The 20977-nt window shown below is 40.2% G+C and overlaps 1 protein-coding gene across 1 annotated transcript in view; it reads left to right on the top strand.

Annotated features, from left to right (window-relative positions):
• The window catches only part of LOC130602660 (V-type proton ATPase subunit S1-like), a 55576-nt gene extending 51738 nt beyond the window's left edge, over positions 1 to 3838 (top strand). Inside the window, exon 10 of the mRNA XM_057415762.1 lies at positions 3128 to 3838. Coding sequence (XP_057271745.1) covers positions 3128 to 3337 — 210 coding nt within the window. The 3' untranslated portion in view covers positions 3338 to 3838. The remainder of the gene's footprint in view (positions 1 to 3127) is intronic.
• The last annotated feature ends 17139 nt before the right edge of the window (positions 3839 to 20977 follow it).

The raw sequence follows: 20977 nt of genomic DNA on the forward strand, positions 1-20977 counted from the left end.
CTGAACAATAACAACATGAAAGCACAGTTTTGAAAAACAAAAAACAATGTAGTCCACAGAAAAGAAAAACCAATACAACCAAATGTACTTAATCAGGCAAAGAATGACTAAGTCCACATACCTGTTTAATAAGTTGGGCTGCTATGGGAAATGTGCACCTCCTAGGTGAGTGGCTTTATGATGCTTACTTTGTTTTTATTTGAATTCTTTGCACTTTGTTTACCTAGGAAACTACAGCTTAGTATAGAGAGACATGGTACCTGCACAGTGAAGCCTTGCATAGCTTGTCCCAAGGCAAGGCTGAACTGATACATCCTTTCACTTTAGTTGTGGAGCTATATATGTCACTACCACCTAAAGAACTTCTGTGGGATGTTGTCTAAGAGTGCCTATAGCCTTGGATGTCACCACTCATAGCTGTACACTACCAAAACTGCTCTGGTTCTGGTGCAGTTTTTTGTTGGTTTCATTGTTGCAATGGTTGTTCTGCCAATATATCTTTTATCCTTTTGAGGATCTCAGAATCACCTACGGACTGAAAGAGAAGGCTGCCACCAAAAGCACTGCTTTTCTTTAGTATGTGTCATAGTGGTCTAGAGTCCACTTTATTGCTAAGAAAAACTGCCAAAACCTTTCAAATCAAGAATATTATGATTCCTTGTGGCTAAAATATTTCTGATCAGAATCAGATGTTCAGTGTACACTCAAGAGCCATGAAAACAACGGATTTTACTTGAAGGCTTTGTCAAAGCTCAAATGATGAAAGAACTCCATTAAAAAAAAAAATTTAAAAATTAACAGGAAATGCAGACCAGTGTAACCATGACAAATGATGCTGCTCCAAACGCTAAAATTAAAACTTCCGCAGTACACAAGTCTCTGTCCAAAAGGCTTTTACATTCATAAAAACTAGAGAAACACATGTAAGTATTTTTAGCTTTTCTATAGATAGAAATGCTGCTGGAAGTCACATTTTTATCTCCCACCTGGAATCTAACACCCCCACAGAAATGATAAAGCTTCAGAAAAACAATAAGAGAACCCCGCATATATTTCATCTCATGCCTAGAAGTAGACAGAGCATTTTAAGAATGTACAATTAAAGCTTTCACCTCAAAGGTTCGGTGAGCATAATACTGCATAGAAAAAAACCCAATAAAATCACAATAGGATTGATATAATAAAATTCAGTATTTCTGCCTCTAAATCGGAAGTGATAAAACCTTTCTAAACCAAATATATCTGCTAAGTGCTTCAGAGGGTTCTTGTAAATGTCATAACAAGCGTGTATTGTTTTCCAGAATTTCAATCAGTTCTTTCACTATAAATGACATAAATCATCACCTGCTTCCTGATTCTATTCTAACTAAGTCTTTCAGACCACACTTCATGACTCCTATTCACGTTCTCATCTGTTGTTAAAGCAGTGGCTTAACAAGCAAAGATTTTGGTAATCACCTGTGTTCTCTAAAACTATGCAAACAGTTATCCAACCCAAAAGCTTATTTTCTCTAATCCTGCTTTAATCAGAAGCATTAATATGACTGCCTATAGTGAAAACAGGCAGTCTTTGCAAGTTAGCTACCATAATCTGACTTGGAAAGATTCTTCTAAAAGGCCCAGAGACGTTTTGGACTGCTAAAATTTCCTTCAGCTCCACAGTACCAAAATAGCCCTTAGTTCTCCATATGAGAATAGTTTAATCAACATTCTGGAAAGTATAGACATTGGTCTTAACGCACATGTTATGTACACATTAACTTCAGGTGCTTGGGCCATGAATAAACTGAAACCCAGAGTGCTTACTGGTGCAGTGTGGTATGCAAGCCACAAACTAAGTTCTTCAGTGTTTGTACCAACACCTTTCCTAGGAAGTAAAACCTCTCTTATTAGCATGCTAAGCATAGAGTAATCATGGAGTGGGAAAAATAGAAATCCATGATCTTCCTTGCTTACTGCCTGGTGGGGGAAGTGATTTAAATAAAAGAATCACTTTATTATATTGTTCTATGATGTTTCATAAAAAAATAGTCAGTTTTAAGGTCTTGTTTCTTTACTGGTGGATTTATGATATTTGGTGCTTTCCTTAGGCACATATTTCAAATAATCTGTAAATGCAGAAGAATCCCAGTCTTCTTTTTTTTAATATATATAGAATTATTTAAGAAAAATTAATTCTTTCCTTTCATCATTTGCTTTCATCAGTTAGATTCCCTTTCTTCTGAAGGAATTGTTGCCTATGTCATTAGGTGCATGTGTGTAGAGGGGGGCATGTCTTGCCTTTCTTCATAATTTTTCTAATGCTTTGACTGGATTTATGAAAATTTTTGGAAGGATAATGGTCTCAAAGGCATTTCGTTTGCTGATACTTCTTGAGAAGGTGATGGCTAAGCAGAGAACAGATCCCCAGATTAGTTCATTTTTCTGAGGAAAGTAGTATGGTTGGAGCTCAGTCAGTGGCAGACCTCAAAAATCCAGTCAAAGGAGAGATATTACAGATTTTTCTAACTGCTGGAAAAGCTTCTATGGGTTTCATATGTTAATAGACAAACACATCCCACACCTCAATAAAACAAGTCCTCTCTCCTGTTTTCAAGTCTCTGATGTCTAAGGAGGGGGGAAGAAAGGCTTCAGAACTGTTTGAACTTTCACCACAACTCAACCCAAAAAGTCATCTTCATTAGATGCATTTTAAAGCAGATTTCAGGAGTTCATCTTGTCAAGGAGTTAATAGTAAAAAACTCAGGGGATTTCAATAAATTTTAAGCTTTCAGGGCTGGTGGCTTAACTCTTATGCCTTTGAGAGCTTTGAGTTTCCTGGTTCTTAAATGGTCATTGAGCAATACTGACCACATGTCCCCTTTGGGACTTTGCCTAAAAGTAGCACACATTTCTGAAGTGGGAAACCTTCTTGCAGACAAATGAATTCTGCATCTTTAAATTTCCTGGGTGAAAAGGGGATCTGGAAAATTGTTATGCCAGGGATGTGGTTCTCACTCTTTTTAAGTGAGTAGAGTGTGAGTGGTTATTAACAGGTATGTTTTTGTAACTACCACATGTATCCTGAAGGTAAGGCCTACTATCCATGCTTAATTGCACTAATCTGTCTACTTTCCTTCATTTTCAGATTCAAGGCTTCAACATTGAAAACAACCAGTTTTCCTACGCAAGTGACTGTACAGGTTTCTTCACTCCTGGGATCTGGATGGGCTTGGTGACATCTATAGTTTTATTGTGGATCCTGGCATATGGAATCCATATGATCATGCAGCTCACAACAAACAGCAGATTTGATGATCCCAAAGGTCCATCTCTGTCAGTTCCTCAGACAGAATAGCCATGCTTAATGCTGCTATGTTTTTTTTTGATCTGATATTTATGATTTTTATAACCTTTCTACTTCCTAATATGTGTAACCTAAAAAGATAGCATAGCATAAAGAGATAATTACATTGCATATAAAAAGGATCCTTATGCTTGGCAATGATAATAATTCTACCTGTTATTACCATAATTTATTAGCTATCTGTGTTAAGGATCTGAGGTGAGGCTGCAGGGGTCATTAGTCTATCTGGCTATTAGACTGTTACAAACTGCCTTCAGATTAACTATTATTGACAAAGAAAGAATATCACAACAGAGATAAATGGTAAGGATAAATCACTTATGTGATAGGAAATTATATATTGAAACTACTGGTCTCTCTAAAGCCTCTTTAGTAAGGATTTCATGTTGATGCTATATCTTAAGAAGGCTGAACTATGTCTTGTCATTTTTTTCTCTTGAGAAAACAATTCAGGAATGTACAGAACTAATAAAGTATAAGCTACTACATAAATGGTCTTGAAAAGTGTTTTCAAAATACATCACTTTATTCAGATGTGGTATCACAAATGAGTGTGTGTAGATTAAGGTTTAGGTTCCTTCTAATGTTATCTTCTGCCTGAGAGAATTACTTTGAGTAACACTAACTCAGGTATTCAATTTAGCCATGGACAGCTGATGGAGTTACTCATCAAGACAGGTCCTTGTCCAATCTGGTCACAAAATTGTATTTGCTGTTATGGCAATGAATGCCACTTTTCAAGCTCATAACCAAGTATGATTTAACATGCCAGCACAGACAGCATCTCAACAGAGATAAGACGATTTTCTTAGCATCCCTCCTTTTCCAAGTATCTTTGGAGTTACAAAGTTTACACAAAAAGCAAACCAAACCAAATATATAGTCACTAGAAGCACTGTGCTATTGTGCTGTTTAAGTCTGAGGATGTTTATGGTTATCTCAATGATCCTAGTAGGCCAAAAAACATTCAGAGTGTGCTGGATTCTGCAGTAATTAATAAAGACACTACCTCTCATGGGCTATCTGACTATAGAGTGAGTTATTAAATGTTATGGAAAAATAGGAAATAGTGAAAGAGCAATAGTAAAATGCTAAAATAACATTTTCATTCTTTCTTCTGCAATTTTCTGTTACAACTATGCATGTTCTATTAGTAAAGAACAAAAAGATATTATTTTGAGAAAATTATATTTGTCTGAGAAAAATTCTGTCTTTTCTGATCTTGATCCATGTCATAGGATGGTGTTACAGAGGAAAGACAGAATCAACTACTTAAGTAGACCAACAATAGTTTCTACCCGTCATTCCTGAGTGTCACATTTTTATTATGCAGTCAGAGAGGTAAATTAAATGCTGTCTGAAGCTATTCCTCCTGAATCATTCAATCCTGACCTTGAAAAGAAGAAGAAAGCTGTCATGTAGCTAGCAAAGGTGACCCCTCTGCTGTAATATTTTTCCCAAATGTTTTCCAAACCCTCAAAGAATGCTAGCATTTGGGCTACATGAAAAAGCTGTGTTAGAAAGGCACATTTTCTTTACAAAAAATAGTTGTCGGGAGAGGCAACTGGACTTGCTTTATTCTCCCTTCAAAAAAGGTTACGTGAATATGACAATTTAAAACTGATGTAATAGTCATGTAAATGATAACTAGAAGAGATGAAGGCTATTACAAGGATTTGATTTGTAGAAGACAGCTTTCTTATGACTTTTTCTAGATTCAACAAAATTTGGAACAGATTTTGTTCAATGGTGATGATATATAAGAAATAAAGAACAGCTTTACAAGGCCACCCAACTCAGGATCCTATCTCTAGCCATGGTATGAGTGCGGTGAGCATGTAGTAGTACTTCCTGCAGTACTACTTCCTGCAGATGTTCTCCCATTCTCCACCATTATCAGCTTATGGAATACCTCAGCCAGAAGAGGTATCTTTGTATTCAATAACTGTGGGTATAGTTATGGTCCCTGAATTTGTCCAGCCTCCTCTTGAGTGTGTGGACTCTTCTAGAGCTCAGTGTCCTGATTGTAGTGTGGCACTGGGGATACCTGTATCCTCTCTTGCCTGCCTGGGTGGACTCTGGAGAAGAGGAGGAGGAGAAGGGGGAATGGCTTTAAACTGACAGAGGGTAGATTTAGATGAGACCATAGGAAAAAATTCTTCACTGTGAGCATGTTGAGGCACTGGAGCAGGCTGCCCAGAGAAGCTGTGGCTGCCCCATCCCTGGAAGTGTTAAAAGCCAGGATGAACGGGGGCTTTGAACAACTTGGTATAGTGGAAGATGTCCCTGCAGGGGGGTTTGGAACTAGATGTGCTTTAAGGTCCCTTCCAACCCAAAGCATTCTATGATCCTATGATTCTATGATAAGTAGGGCCTGCGGGGACATATGGTCCCTTTCTGTAGTGAGTTGGGATATCCCTATGATGGACTGTTCAAGCCACATGTTGTAGCCCTGGATGTGGTAGGGTTATCCTTGTGAGGCCTGTGCTGGGAAAGAGCAGAAAAGGAAGGGAACTGCCTACGGCTGTAGCTGTCCTGGGGGCCAGGTGAACTGGACTCTAGGGACAATGGCCAGTTCCTCTTAAAAGCAGATCAACAGCTCTCTGTCCACATGTGGTGGGTTGGCCTTGCTTGGCTGGCAGGTGCCCACTCAGCTGGTCTGGCCTATTCTCACTGAGGCCACCCCAGCTGCCAACCCCTGGACACCATCCAATACACCACCTCCGGGGACCATGTGCGCTGCTGAGGTCCCCACGCCAACACAGGCTTGTGCAGCTGCACATTACTCTGGCCTGTGACTGGAGACAACTGATCACTGGTTTTGGTAGGGCTGAATTCCTTCCTTTTAAATAGGGCTGGGCCCTATTAAATTCCAGCAGGATTTTGTACCTGCCTGTGTTTATTCACCATTCTGAATAAAGTTAGAAACCTGTCAGGGGCCTTCCATTTCTGTGTGCTTCTGATTTCACAGCTCAGCTTAATCACAGGTGTACTTGTTGAAACATGCCTGGTCTGGGAGCTGTTCCAGCCAGAATATTAGCTCTGTCTGGAAGGTGTGAGCCTTTAGGACTTCCTCCACAGCTCACTGAAGTTATCAGCCAGAAGTACTGACTTCTGTCATTGCTAGCTCATTTCCCTACAAAGTACAAAAAAAAAAAAACACTAATAGAGATGGAGGTAATAATGGGAAAGAGCATAAGTAAAGCATTTTAAAATATATGAGTGAATGAAACTATCAAGGAGAAACATCAGAAGCTATCAAACTACCAAAAAGCTGGGGCACAACTTGAAAAAATAAATTTAGCTCTAAAATATCAAACCCAGAGAAAACCCAAATCTAAACACTGAAGCCATAAGTTAGCGCATTTCTTGAAAAAAATCATGAATGGCCATTTGTTGGAAGGGAGACCTGAAGTGAAGCTAGAATCTGAACCTCCTGACATGATACAGGTTTGCATTGTGTCCTGGTGTGTTGGTTTCTCTGCCTTTAAAATTACTTACCTCACAAATCATGTTGGAACCCAATGACATACTATGAAACAGAATTACAATAGAAATAGTCCAAGAGTAGTATCTTCATGCAGGCAGTAAATGACTATAAGTCATTCCATCTGCCAAGGGAGTGAAACTCGACCTTTCCTTCTGGGTGACAGATAAATAATTATTATGCAAATCTAAATGAGCTGAATTATTTGATAGTATCCAGGCATTAGAGGGCTCTGTAATTATTTCAGCATAAACAGATGGAGCACTGCAAACTAGAAATGCTGTAAACAAGGAATGACCATGAGAAGCTAACACCTAAGATAATCAGAAATGTAAGAAGAAGCTTAAACACTGGATACTGGTCAGTGCTGGCAAAGGACTAGCAGTAGACTCAGCAAGTAGTGATGATTGTGAGAGCAAGTGTAGTGATAATCTTAGCCTTACATTGGAAAGAGGGTGAGATAACCCACACAAGGCGGGCAGGGACTCCTTTTCCTGCAGGCTGCTTTTCCTCTAGCATCTTGTGGTGGGTTGTCCTTTGCTGGCTGCCGAACACTCACTTGGCTTCTCTCTCACTCCTCCTCCTCCTTCTCTGCAGGACAGGGGGAGAAAACAAGATTAAGAAGCTTGTGAGTGAAGATAAAGACAGGAACACCACATAGCAGTTACTATCATGGGCAAAACAGAGTTATGGAAGATTAGTTTCCAATTAACATAATTCAGAGAGTGAGAAACAAAAGCAAAATCAAAAAAATTCCTTCAGTCTTCACAAATACCAAAAAATCCTCTGGTGTCCAATATCATAGAATCATAGAATCATTAGGGTTGGAAAGGACCTTAAGATCATCTAGTTCCAACCCCCCTGCCGTGGGCAGGGACACCTTACGCTAAACCATATCACCCAAGGCCTCGTCCAACCTGGTCTTGAACACTGCCAGGGTTGGAGCATTCACAACCTCCCTGGGCAACCCATTCCCGTGCCTCACCACCCTAACAGGAAAGAATTTCCTCCTTATATCCAATCTAAACTTCCCCTGTTTAAGTTTGAACCCGTTACCCCTTGTCCTATCACTACAGTCTCTAATGAAGAGTTCCTCTCCATCATCCCTATAGGCCCCTATTTTCAATAAAGGAACCTGATCTCCAGTTTGCTAATAGAGATCAGTCTGTTCCCTATCAAACTAAATACAAAAGCAGGGACAGAAGAGCTCTTTCTCCAGAGCTCAGTTTTCTAAAGGCTTAAAAGTTATTGAAGTGCAGAGGGAAAAAAAAAAGAAAGAAACGAGGTCTTGCCAAGGGGTGGTTCTGTAAGTAAGCGGTCTCACTTCCACAGTAGGGGAACGTGTCTTTCTTAGTCTTCCTACCTGCGTAGGTGGAAAGGAGACTTACAGCAGTGACTGAGTGCCAGAGCAAATCATCAGCTATTGATGTCCCACAAATGAAGTGTCTTCCTTATCTTCACCACAACTCTTTGTATGCCTCCTGTTTGAACACAGGTTTCCTGCTGCACATTGGCTGGATTTCTGTGTAATCCCCAGAACTGGTATGTTCTTGAATTATTATGGTTGAACTTAGTTTTAGACTGGTTTATGTATCATTTATTATTATCATAATAGGAGATAGTTTACTGAACGATAATGTATATTCTGCTTTGCAAATGGCAATGCAGGTGTCCAGTGGAAGAATGAGAAACCCATTTTGAGTTTGTCTTAATACTCCTTTAACTAACTGTGTAGAAATAACATAAAATGAATAGTATATAGTCACCATGACATCATATGCAACTTCAGTTAATGAAAAATGTGCAAAAACAATGTTTGCAGCATAAAATTGAAAAACAACCCAATAAATGCTTTCATAAAAGTATTTTGGAAGGAGTATAAGCTAAGAACTTTCTGCTGTAATATTTGAAGGCTAATTTTGTGTATCCTATTTATTCTGGATAAATATGGATACACAAGGATAGCAGAGTGATCAATCTAACTATTATTTAACAGCTATCTTTCACTGCAGCATACTGGCATGATTTGAGATGTTACTCTTCCTATCTACCCTGCCTTTCATTCATGTATACCTGTGCTTCAGCTGTTCATTAAATTCAGACTGCTCGATATAATATATTGTATTTTTCACTAAAGTAGCTGGGATGTAGATACTTGTCTGGGTCTGTCATTCCCACTGCTGAGTAATAAAATCCTGATGGAGAAGCAAAGCACATAGCTGCAAACACTGATGTCTTAACACATTATAGTGCTATCTAAGAAGGATTTTTATTATAGCTGTCAAAAGCGGAAAACAAAACATGCAAGCAGCTATGTGCCTTGTCAGGGTCAAAGACCGTGTTACTGATAGCCTGAGAGACAGGACTGGCTCCACTTTAGGCAGCGTACTTTCTGTTTCTGCATGCCTGAGCACAGTTCATCTAATAACCTATGTTAGGGGAAGCTCATAGTGCTTTGTGTAGTATCCTGCTATAAAGACCCTTAAAGGCTGTCCACAGCAGAAGATACCTAAAGAGCACTAAGATCCACCTGTGGCCACTTTCTCTCACTCTGTATCTTCAGACTGCATTTGAACAGGGATGTCCCAGGCCACCGCCTCCAGTGCTCTCAATCCTTCTCCTTAGTGAAAAAAGAGGAAAAACAAACGTGGAAGAGGAGGGGCAATACGGATCATCCTCTTTTCCTCTAAACACAGTGAGAGTCCTTGCGCTTCTGGGTGGTTGAAGAGTCTTTGCCTGGAAAAGCAAGGTGGCATCAAAAGCAAAGGGCCCTGCCACTGCTGGTGTGCCCACCTCTATGATGCTGGGCTGTCTTGGAAGCTCCCCCAAGTCTTTAGCTTTCTCTCTCAGAACCACTCCTTGGGGCAGGAGCCACTGCTGTGGCTGACCCTCCATAGGCTTTGAGGTGTCTGGAAGAGAGAGGGAGGAAGGAACCCTGCAGCTGTACTGCATATATGTTACAATGCGCACAGAGAGACAGGACTGGACCCTAGAGTGTTTGAAACAGGCAGCTGAATTGTGAATGGAAAAATCTGAGGCTTCATTTATCTTTTTATAGCTAACTAGTATTACAATTACAAAATAGATGGCATGCTTTTGCTTGCAGAGCTTTTATGGATTTGTACTTATACAGCTAAAGTGGAACAGCTTCATCAGTTCTCATTGATTTAGATTTCCAGAGAAGTTTTTTGTGGGAGTACTGAATGATTTTGAGGCAGAATTTAGACCTTAATGGCTTACTGTTACCAATTCTTGTGGTCTAATAGCGATTAATAGATATCTAAATGGAGAGAAATTAGTGTGAAGAGTTTGGGGTTTTTGGTTTTTGTTTTCTCTTTGGTTGGTTGGTTTGGTTGCCTTAAATACCAAAATAAAATATTTATTGGATATATCAGGGAATTTAAAGTTTGCTCATGTTCTGACATAATTTGAACCCATTTCTGCTGTAATTGCTTTTGTAGGGCTCTGAAGTTCAAGGGGGCAGAAGGGGTTTAGCCAGAAGATTGCTGGGCCAAGCACGCTTCTGGCAACAGATAAATGAGCTAAAGATTAACAGTCATTTTTCTCAACTGTAATATCTGAAACTCCTCCCTGGATAGAATTGGTGTCTAAGAATGAAGGAAGACATAGGTTTTTGCCTAATTAATATTTTCTGCATGTTATGAAACTCCTTACCTTATCAAAAAGGTGAAGAAGTCCTTCAGTAGGGTCATTCTTTTCATCTGTAATAGCCAAAGGTTTCACTTCAGAGATTCAGTAAGATTGCATGTTACTCATTAAGTAAAATCTGCATCCTGTCTAATCAGCAGTGTATGTGTCTGCTGCAAATCCAGGGCTGGATTCAGCTGCTGTGCAGTGGGACTCTCGTTCTAAAAGTTGTCTATGGTGGGGTCACTGTTATGTCTGGAAATTACATAGTGATCAAAATTATAGCTCATGTGTTCCTCTGATATTGTAATGTATTGGGCCTTCTATCTTAGAGTGTTAGTACACAACTTCAACTGCAATATTACCTGCACTGCAGCCCTTTGCAGGCTCTGTAGGAAAGGAAGTCTAAAGGGTGCTTGCAACAGACAAGATGTCTGTTATTAGTGTTCTAAGTGAAATAAATCCCATTATTGTCATTACACATTATTGGTTTAGTGTATTTGGAAGGAGGATGATCTTTTCCCTTGAAAGAGTAAGTCCGGTGTTAAACAATTACCTATTAGATACTTGTGTTAAGGAACTCAGTAACTTTGCTGTACTGGTGGTGCCAGATACTGATACAAGCCTCTGATACAGAAAAGATCTCTGAATCAAAACTTATTGGTGCAAATTGCTGGATGGAAAGACTGCAGCTTTTTGTCAGAAAGTAACCACTGTTTACTGATGTGCTACAGCATGGTGTGAAATTTTCTAGTAAGTGAAAACCACAGCTTTTATCTGAGATGACACTGGTTGTACAGCTCATATGGTTTGGCCATGACACTAAAATTAGCAATTTTCCCCCAAACCTGAAGGGTTAATGCAAAGATTATACAGATTTATGTCTCCTTCCTCTGCAGTGTGGCCCTCCCAACACCTTTCATAAACTGCTGCTTCAGTGCCAGTCACCTGTGCAGCTGCCTGCAACAGCCACCCGCTCCCCTGATCTCACTGACTGCACCTGACCTTGCTCAACTTGCTCAGTCCTACCCAAGGTGGTGAGGACTTGAGATCACTTCTTCTAAAGTTCCATTTCTGTAAGCTCGCCAAAAGCACATCAACCCAGAATTTACCTTTACTCAGTAACATTTTAGCCAAAAAAGCCGGAGGGATCAACAGTCAAGGGCCAAACCTTAAGTCTTCTTCCAATGAAAAGAGCTGCATTTGCTCACATCCAGGTAAATATAAATTGTAATTTTGAAAACGTAGCGATGGAAAAAATTCCTTATGTGCAGCAGCTCTAGAAGGAGATTGGAAGACACCCACAGGATAGAGGATTTCTGTTTAAATGCATGAAATGGTTCAGAAGTTTTAATACAAAATCCACAAAGGAGATGAAATTCCTTTCTTTCCAGTTTCCTTCCTGTGGGGAAAAAAAAACAAATAAACAAATAAACAAAAAAAAAATGGGAAAACATGGCAGCAATTAAAATGCCAGGAATGTTTTGTCACCATAAACTTTGTTCAGTAGGAAGGCATATGTTGTGTGAAACAACATGCAAACAGATTTTTCTCTGAGTTAAGCTTTTATTCTGAGAAAGGATCTGCCTTCACTGCAAAAGTGAGCACCACTGTATTTGTTCTCTGAAAACAGACTCTGAGGAGCCTCTGCAGTGTCAGACTGCTCACAGTTCTGTTCACTTCTCTGAACGCAACAGGCAGGGAAAACAAACCACCACACTGCACCATCCACCCCCTGGCAGGCTGGGCTGGCTTGCCCCATCTTGTCTTGCATTTTAGGGGCTGGGATAGCAGCCCCTCTCCATCCTTGCAAGCAGTAGGCACAGCAGCAGCATCTTTGCTCTCCTGAATACAAAAAGTGGTTTTGTAAAGCACATCAAGTGATGTTACCCTCTTCTTGAAAAAAAATCAAGGTACCATCCTGCCTTCCTAACAGACAGAAGTGTTTGGGCAGATGAATATTGAGCCCTCTGTTGTTTTGTGCTTTTTGTTCATGGGGTTATGTTATCCACCGGATGTCTGACTTCAGGCTGTGCCTGAATTGAAGCACACCTCATTTCCCCTTACCTTCATGTTTGCCACAGGCCTGTTTGCTAGAGAACAGCAGAAGTGAGGGGTGATCTGATCTGATTTGGAAATACTGTGAAGTCTGAAACTCCAGAACATCCTCCTGCCCACACACAAGGCAGTAAGTACCTTCTAGTTGGTCTTTCCTGTTAGGTGACCCAAATGGTTAGAACTGAGATTAGTGTTTAAAAGCATTTGGCAAGTGCAACACATATCCGAGAGTGCACAAGTACTGTTTGTGGTCCTTTGCAGAAGGAAAAGCTGCTTATTTGTTTAGGAAATAGAGGCTACAGTGCTTAACTTGTGGTATTTCAGTCACTTCCATGGCAACAGGCTCTGAGAGAACAAAGCAGGACTTCACTAGATCAGGTAATAGCTTGGAAAAGGAATAGAGAAACATTTACATAGCAACACTGTAAAGTTTCCTTTAACTTTTGAATTTTACCTCTGTTAGTTAGCTGATCATTTAATCAGTGAAGTAACTGCTGTTCTACCAAGCACTTATGAGCAAATTGGCTTGGTTTCTTTCAGTTGTCAGGCATCCCTTGTTTCTGTAATGACAGAGGGTGTGCCAGCACAGCATGATGCCTCCCTCCCCCTCTGCCCAAAGATAATACACACTATAGGGTAGATGCCCTGCGATGATGACTGTATTTATGGGGCAACATCAGTTAGAAACGATGGTTCAAAAGCCTCGGAATTTTTCCATCTTTGGCGGACTTCAGATTTGGCCTGACCTTAGAAATGTAGCATGGTCTATTGAGCAAGAGGTTGCAAAGCACATGGCTGCGTGATAGGATTGTGAACCTCCTGTGTTTAAAGGCAAACCCTTCATGTTCCCAGTATGAATGAAATCTGATCACTGGGATTTTAATCCCTCCATTGCAGGCAGGGAGAGGGAGAAACTACTTTACCCCTTGGGTCCTTGTTTTATGAGCACCTGTCCTGGGTTCAGCAGTAGCATGCTCCATTTCCTTTGACTGGCTTGCCCAGGTGAGCCCAGAGAGGGCTACAGTGCCCATGTGTCAGAGTGCTTACTCTTAGGCTTATATATACTGCAGGAAAAGGGAGGGTTACTAAATGAAATGCTGGTATAGAAACAAATGCATGCTGTTTCATTAACAAAATCTTCTTTCATACACCTCTAGTAAACAAATCAGAAATTGCTGATTGCAATATGATGTGCAAAGAAACCCCTCAAAACACCAAAGGCAACAGGGTTTGTTTTTCACTTCATGCAAAAGGTAGCAGGTGAGACAATTATGATGCAAGTAACTGGTGAAGTAGCTTCATAAGTGAAGCTTGAACTTTTAAAACTTTAGTTAAGTTCATTGCTAGAAGTGTACCACTTAGATGAACCAATTACTCTTGAATTGTATTTCTGTCATATCTCTGACATCATAGCCTTCACCCTGAGCAGAAAAAGTAGTCAATGACATCTGGTTATTTTTTAGCAGACAAAGTAGGAGCTGTCAGATTGATTTCTGAAATGAATTAAATGCTCACTAGCCATGTTAGTAAATAGTTTTTCAGTTTCTCTTGTTCAGTGACTGCAAACCAATTGAGAAGGTTGACAGTCAAACATTTCAGCTCTATGACTTATCCTTCTGCACTTGCTCCAATCCAGCCCTTTGCACAGCCTGGTACTTTCCCCACCAGCCTTCCACAACCCTTTTCTAATGCAGCTTTAGGAGTAAATAAAAGAACTTGCTGCTCCTCAGAAGCTCTCTGTATAGGTATGTTATTTTATACCCTGCCTTGAACAGCCTCAGTTTATACAGAAGGAGACATATGATAAGGAGCTGTGATTCCATTCCTGTTGCAGAAATCTGTGCTGTGGCATATTTGGTCCAATGTGGAGGTAGGTATCACTGACAGATATTCACATGTCAGTGTGGTTTGATGTTCATCCGTTTTCATTGCTATTATGTATTGATTTCTAATTTACTCTGTATGAGGTTTGGGATTAAATGCTTCATCCTTAGTTTTCTCTAGGTCTTAAAATATTAAGCTCCCAAATACAATTCTTCGAAGAGGAGGTTTGTGAGTACATCAGGAAGGCTTGGAGCTGGGAGGCAAAATTACCTAGAGGTCAGGACTGGGGAAATGGATTTTTTTCTGACAGACCTTCAGTCTACTGGAAATCTACAGTATTTCTTTGAGTGGTAAATAATCAGTCTCAAATTTTGAACAAAATTTTATGATATCTGCAGTTGGAATTTAGACAAAGAGCTGAGGCAAAGGCCCTCAAACACCAGGCTGCTGGTGACCAATGCGGCAAACATCATGCCAGTTGAACCCAAACTTTCAGAGACTGAAAATTGACTTTGTTGAAAGCTAACCTCTCTGCCATGGAAGCACTCCCAGTTACAGACTGCTTTTAAACATTCAGACCTTCCTCTCCATGTACCTTGCTTTCTGTTTCAATAAAATGGGCAATCACCGAGATGTGCCACGAGATGGTCAGGTACGTGATGCTGTGCAACAGCAAAATATTTTATGCTTCTTTTGACAGCAGAACATCTACATTTTCAGGTAAAGGATTTGAACTGCTTTTTCTTTTGTGCCAGTAAAGCAGCACAAAATAAAATGAATTGGGAAAAGAGAAGTTTTTATTTTAGAGTAAATGGTATTTAGACTCTTGAAAGCTGTCCTAAATTTCCCCTCACTTACTGTAGTGTAAAGCAACATTTGTTTCACTGAAGCAAATGCAAAGAAACTTTTACCGTTATTTTGTTTGTTTCATTGCAGGTTTTGGGTTTTTTTTTTCTTTTCAAGATGAAGACCAGTTTAAAAGTTAGAAGGAAACTAGGCAATAAACCTGCAGTGCAATGTGCCCAAGGTTTGTGTTTGACTCTTGTAGGCCAGACTGTAACATAAATAATTTAGCACACAGATGAGGCTGACTTAAAAAAAAAAGGCCCCAAAAGAACATAAACCTTGATCATAATTTATACAGCTAAGTTACTTTGATGGAACTAATAACTTAGATCCTTCCTGTAGTGGTATCTAAGCTGAACATTTCTCTGAGGAAAGTGGTTTTCCAGCTTGTTTCACTGGTGAAAATCAAGTAGCTGGAAAAAAAGAATTCCATAATTGAAAAGAATGTGTAGCAAGTTGCATCTTTGCTTGTGTTTCGGTATGAAGTAATGTGAAAGTACTTGGAAGCAATGAATCCTGGTTGTTGGGGTTTTACTGTTGTCTTCTCCGCCAGCTTTTTTAACCTGCTCTTGAGAAGCAGAGCAAGCCTTGCTAGTTCTTCACAAAATTATAATTCTATCTGCTTTTCTTCGTGGGTGTTTGCATCCAGGTTCTCTTAGAAAGCAGTTGGGAAGAAGAAGTGCCCTGACATTCAAAACATTGGCAAATACTGACATTTTATCCTCTTATTTTATCATTTAATCATATTTTTCCTAATGATTACATCAAGATGATGAGGGCTGAAAGCAAAGTACCAAACTGATATTCTCCTGTTGTCCCTGCTTTCAGTTCATGTAGCAGTTTTCTTAAAAGAGTGCATTTTCAGAACTAAATAAGGAATGTAATTCTAGAGCAGAAAACCCACAATACTGTTGTAGTCCTATTAAGGAGGCTGGCTCTTTTCATCTGTAACTAACTGCATAAAATCATGGAGTTTGGACTTAAAAGTATTGTTGAAAACAAGACCATCGATCAGTATTTGGTTAAATATGTAGGTTGCTTTACAGAACTTTTGGGAAGCCAGATGCTGCCACAGGTGCCAATGGCTCAGTAAAGCCAAGCACCTTCCTGTCACTTAAAAAAGATTAGAGACACTGCTCCTGCTTTGCCATTGGTACTCCCAGCCACATACTAAGCCACAGCAAAAGCTCTTTGTATTATCATCACTTATAAGGAATCTCATCATCATTTAGTCTCCCCTCAGATCTTGCAGAACTGTTTTTACTGTTTCCACCTAGCACCCCTATGGAATTCTCTGGATATCTGCTCTACTGTCTGATTGATTTTGGTGTTGGGAACAATTTTCATAATGTCAAATGTTCAGAACATTATAATTTCTTCAGTTCTCTCACTGTGTTTTTCCTTGCCAGTTTAACCCCTACATTCAGTAAGTACCTGTAACAGAATCAAGTTCTCAGACATCTAACACACATTGGTTCTTTAAAATATGCTGAGAGAAGAGAAACATTCCTATTTCTTAATTGTGTATGAACTGAAAAAAAAACCAAAAAAAAAACAAAAAACTAAAACAGGAGAAGCTCTGTAAACTGTTTTTATTTAAAAGATTTTTAGAAGTTCCAAGTGGAAGAAGTGAGACACATTTAATCCCTTGCTCTTCCTTCAGGAGAAGTCTATCCTTCTCCTCAACTATCCTTTGAGCAAGTACCCATGAGTGCTGAGGGAGCTGGTGGACATCATTTCTAAGCCAATCATCTTGATCATCTTTGAAAGCTAATAGCAATCAAGAGAGGTACTTGAAGACTGGATGAAAGCAAATGTCAAGCCAGTCTTCAAAAGGTCAACAAGGAGGACCCTGGGAACTACAGACTAGTCAGCCTCACCTCAGTCTTGGAAAGATGATGGAACTGCTCATCCTGGAGGCCATCTCTAAACATGGAAGACAAGAAGGTGATCATGAGTAGTCAGCATGGGTTCTCCAAAGGGAAATGCTTAACCAACCTGATTGCCTTCTACAATTGGACGACTGGCTGGGTAAATGAGGGGAGAGTGGTGGATTTTGTCTACCTGGGCTTCAGCAAGGCTTTTGATGCTGTCTCCCCTGACATCCTCATAGGCAAGCTCAGGAAGTGGGGGTTGCAAGAGTGGATGGTGAGGTGGATTGAGGACTGGCTGAAAGGCAGGCTTCAGGGTGTTGTGATCAGTGGTACAGTCTAGGTAAAGACATCTAATCAGTGGTGTCCCCCACGGGTCAATACTGGGTCCGGTGCTGTTCATCATGCTCATCAGTGGCTTGGATGAAGGGATAGAGTGCTTTTTCGGCAAGTTTGCTGATTATATGAAACTGAGAGGAGTGACTTATACCCCAAGTGCTGTGCTGTCATTCAGAAAGATCTAGCCCTTGTTCTAGTGGGGGGCTTCACTTATCATTTGTCTGCTGGAAATACAATACCACAGAAAGGAAGTGGTCTGGGAGGTTTCTGGATTGTGTGTAGGATAACTTCCTGATCCAGATGGTGAGTAAGCCAACAAGGGGAGGTGTCCTGCTGGACCAGTTACTTGTGAACAGAGAAGAATTTGAAATTAAGTCAGCTGCACAAACTGGAAAGAAGGCAAGATGGGGGAAATCCTTCCCCAGTGAGCAAGTGTGCTGAGGGACCAGGCAGCTTCAAGAGCTATCAGGGGGAGGTAGAGAGGGAAGAGGACACAGAGCTGAGAACCTGCAGCTCAGAGATGGGAACAGCTGTGAAAATCATTATGTACATTTTTTAATTATTATAATTTACATTAATAATTCTCATTATTTTAATAATTTTCTTGTTAATAATGTCTCATTTATATTATTAATTCTCAGTTTAGATTGGATATAAGGAAGAAGTTCTTTACTGTGAGGGTTGTGAGGCATTGGAACATATTGCCCAGAGAAATAGTAAATGCTTCATGCTTGGCAGTGTTCAAGGCAAAGTTGGATGGAGCCTTGGATGACATGGTCTCGTGTGAGGTGTCTCTGCCCACGGCAGGGGGGTTGGAACTGGATGATCCTAAGGTACTTTCCAACCCTAACTATTCTATGATTCTTTTTATTTAATTTAATTAGCATCTTAAGTAGCTGTCTGGGGGCTTTTTTCCTCTATGTAAATTGTTTGCTGATTCACTTTATACTATAATAAATCCTGTTTCCTCCTTTTTTTCTTTTTTTTTGTTTAACTTAAAGCTTTCAAGCCACTCAGTTGCCTTTGAGGAGACCTATAAGAAAGTGGTCAAGGGAGGAAACTTCAAAGCTGTGGACAGCTTTCAGTCTCATCATCCAGCTGTATGCAGTCAGCTATCGCCCAGCCCCTGCAACACAAACTTGAGCCTGGCTTAAGACCAAATTGTTGTAATACAGAGAATTTCTCCCTTTGGTTGCTCTGCAACCAGCAGCAGCAGGTTTCCTGTTGTTAGATCACCCTGACACTCTGCAAAGGAATGTAGAAGCATTGAACCTTGTGACAGAGGAATTTGCAGACTGCTTGATTAGCCAGGAAAGAGTTTCCATAATCTGACAGAAACTCTCATTAACCCCCACATTGCCATTTTTCAGAATACCTGGGGAAAGGGGTGTGTGTCTGCATAGGCACACAACACATATACCCTGTAAGGGACAGCTGACATTACCACTCTTAGCATACCTGGCAATAGTGGGTTAGCAGTACTTATTGTCTCTATGTTGCTAAAGCACAAAGACTTTAAATGAAATGGGTGCCCATTTGGTGGATGGTGTTACACACAGCAGAAATATACATTGCAAACCATCTTGGAATCAACAGCCAGAAGAGACAGAGCCAGTTTTGGAATCCATAGGTCAGGCTACCCTTCCTCCTCTGGATGGGGGCTGCAGACTTAGCCTCTACTCCCCACTGACAGCTGTAGGCAGGCAGGAGGAATTTGAACGCTTGGTCAATGATTGCTGTTACTCAGCAGTTGCCCCTTCTCCAGGAAAACCAGCAAGCCCAGTGAAGGTGTCCCTTAGGAACAGCTGGGGTGTGGGTTGAGCCAATGTTCAGCTGTGCCAATGTCAACACTGGAGACAGAAAAAGGGCAGCTGTATTTCCCCTGTAGGGGGTTTAAATGTAGAGAGCCTGAATAGTTGCTACAGTGACAGTCTGGCCTTGAGTGCTATAGCTGGGAATGTAATTCTTGTTTTCAAAAAGTATTTTCTTTGTATTGAGCAAGTAGGTGTGTTATAGTGAGATCTTAAAACTGTTGAGTCAGGTAGAAAACAGCATTTTTCACAACAGAAGGGAAGTTGACTAGGGACTGTTTGGGTGGTTTTACTCTGTGGAAGTTCCTGTGTGACACAACAGGAAAGAAAAGGTTAATTTCATTGAAATGCTGACAGTTTGCTTAAAGTGTATACAGCAATTGGCCAACAAATTCGTTTAAGTTACTGCTGTTCAGTTTGCTTTGTAAGAGTCCAGCCCTTGAGATCTTTGCTCTCTTGTGTCTTGCTACCCAGCAGCACACAGAGTCTTTTCCCCTAAACTATTTATGCCTTCTTCATGAGTAAAGTTATAATCACTCAGTTTTAGAAAAAGTGATGTTGTACTGAAAAATTCACAACAAAATACAAATATTTTTAAAGTCACAACAAAATACAATTATTTTTATTTTTCAAAATTGTTATTCCATTCCACTGTGACTGGATGCTTTTTTTTTAGGGGGGAGGAGGAAAAGAGAAAGTAATCCATGATTTAATTTGGAAAACAGAAGGACAGGAAGCTTGCAGGGATGTTTGGATCTCATTCCTACAATCTGACTCTATAAATCTTTCACATATGTAAATTGGCTGATTGTTAATTGTTGCAAAGATTAAGAGTAAAGGTAGTGACCTAAAGCTGAGTTAGAGGGTACAGTGATTAATGTCCCTCTGTAACTAATTTCAGTAAGGAATTCCACATTTACATACTTTACATATTTTAGAGCTGTATATCTCTCCTACTTCTGTTTCACATTTTCTTGTGAATTGGAAATGTACAGCTAATGAAGTCTTCCATATAAATGTAAGGAAATACTTTGATTTGTAAGACATATTTCTGTTTTCTGACCTGTAAAGTATGTTATGTGTTGCTTTCTTCCTGATTTGAACCCACTGGATCTGGTGATCTTCCTTGACCTAAGCAGATCCTCTGAAGCAAATTGTTGCAGTGGGTCAGTAGAGTTGGCAAACGCAGGGTGTTTCCAGTTCATATGAGATATTAATAAAATAACTTTCTTTTGAATCAGATTGAAACTTGATTAAAATCAAAAACATCTTGACAGAAATTTAAGAGAGGGGGAGCACATCCTTCTAAGGCATGAGGTGTTTCCAAAATCAAATTGTCCAGCTGGCACTGGCGTTAGTAGATGATGCTGGAAACACAGCCTGGCTACGTGAACAAGTTTCTATGCATCACTGTTACTGATATGGCAAGATCTAGAGCATGCAGCCTTTCACTCCTGCTTCGTGACTGTTGCACAAAGGTAATAACTGAAATGCTTTAAATCCGCCTCCTAAATTCTGTGGAAATCACTTGTTGGAAAAACCTAGCATCACTGATGAAAACTTGGCACTGGTGGAGCCCATTGACCCTGGAGGTTGGAAGTCCAGCCTCGTGTGATGGAGCTGGCAGGGAGCCAGGGAGCATAATTCTGCTGGATGCTCAATGAAAACTCGTCATCAGGAGGGAGAGGCTTCTGCAGAATGTTTCCAAGCGTTGGATGGGGGTTGTCCATCCACAGCATGCTTCAGA

The sequence above is a fragment of the Pezoporus wallicus genome, unplaced genomic scaffold, assembly GCF_028554395.1.
Source record: "Pezoporus wallicus isolate ANWC-B61680 ecotype Strahan unplaced genomic scaffold, APGP_CSIRO_Pwel_v1 contig_6966, whole genome shotgun sequence".
NCBI classification, from domain to species: domain Eukaryota; kingdom Metazoa; phylum Chordata; class Aves; order Psittaciformes; family Psittacidae; genus Pezoporus; species Pezoporus wallicus.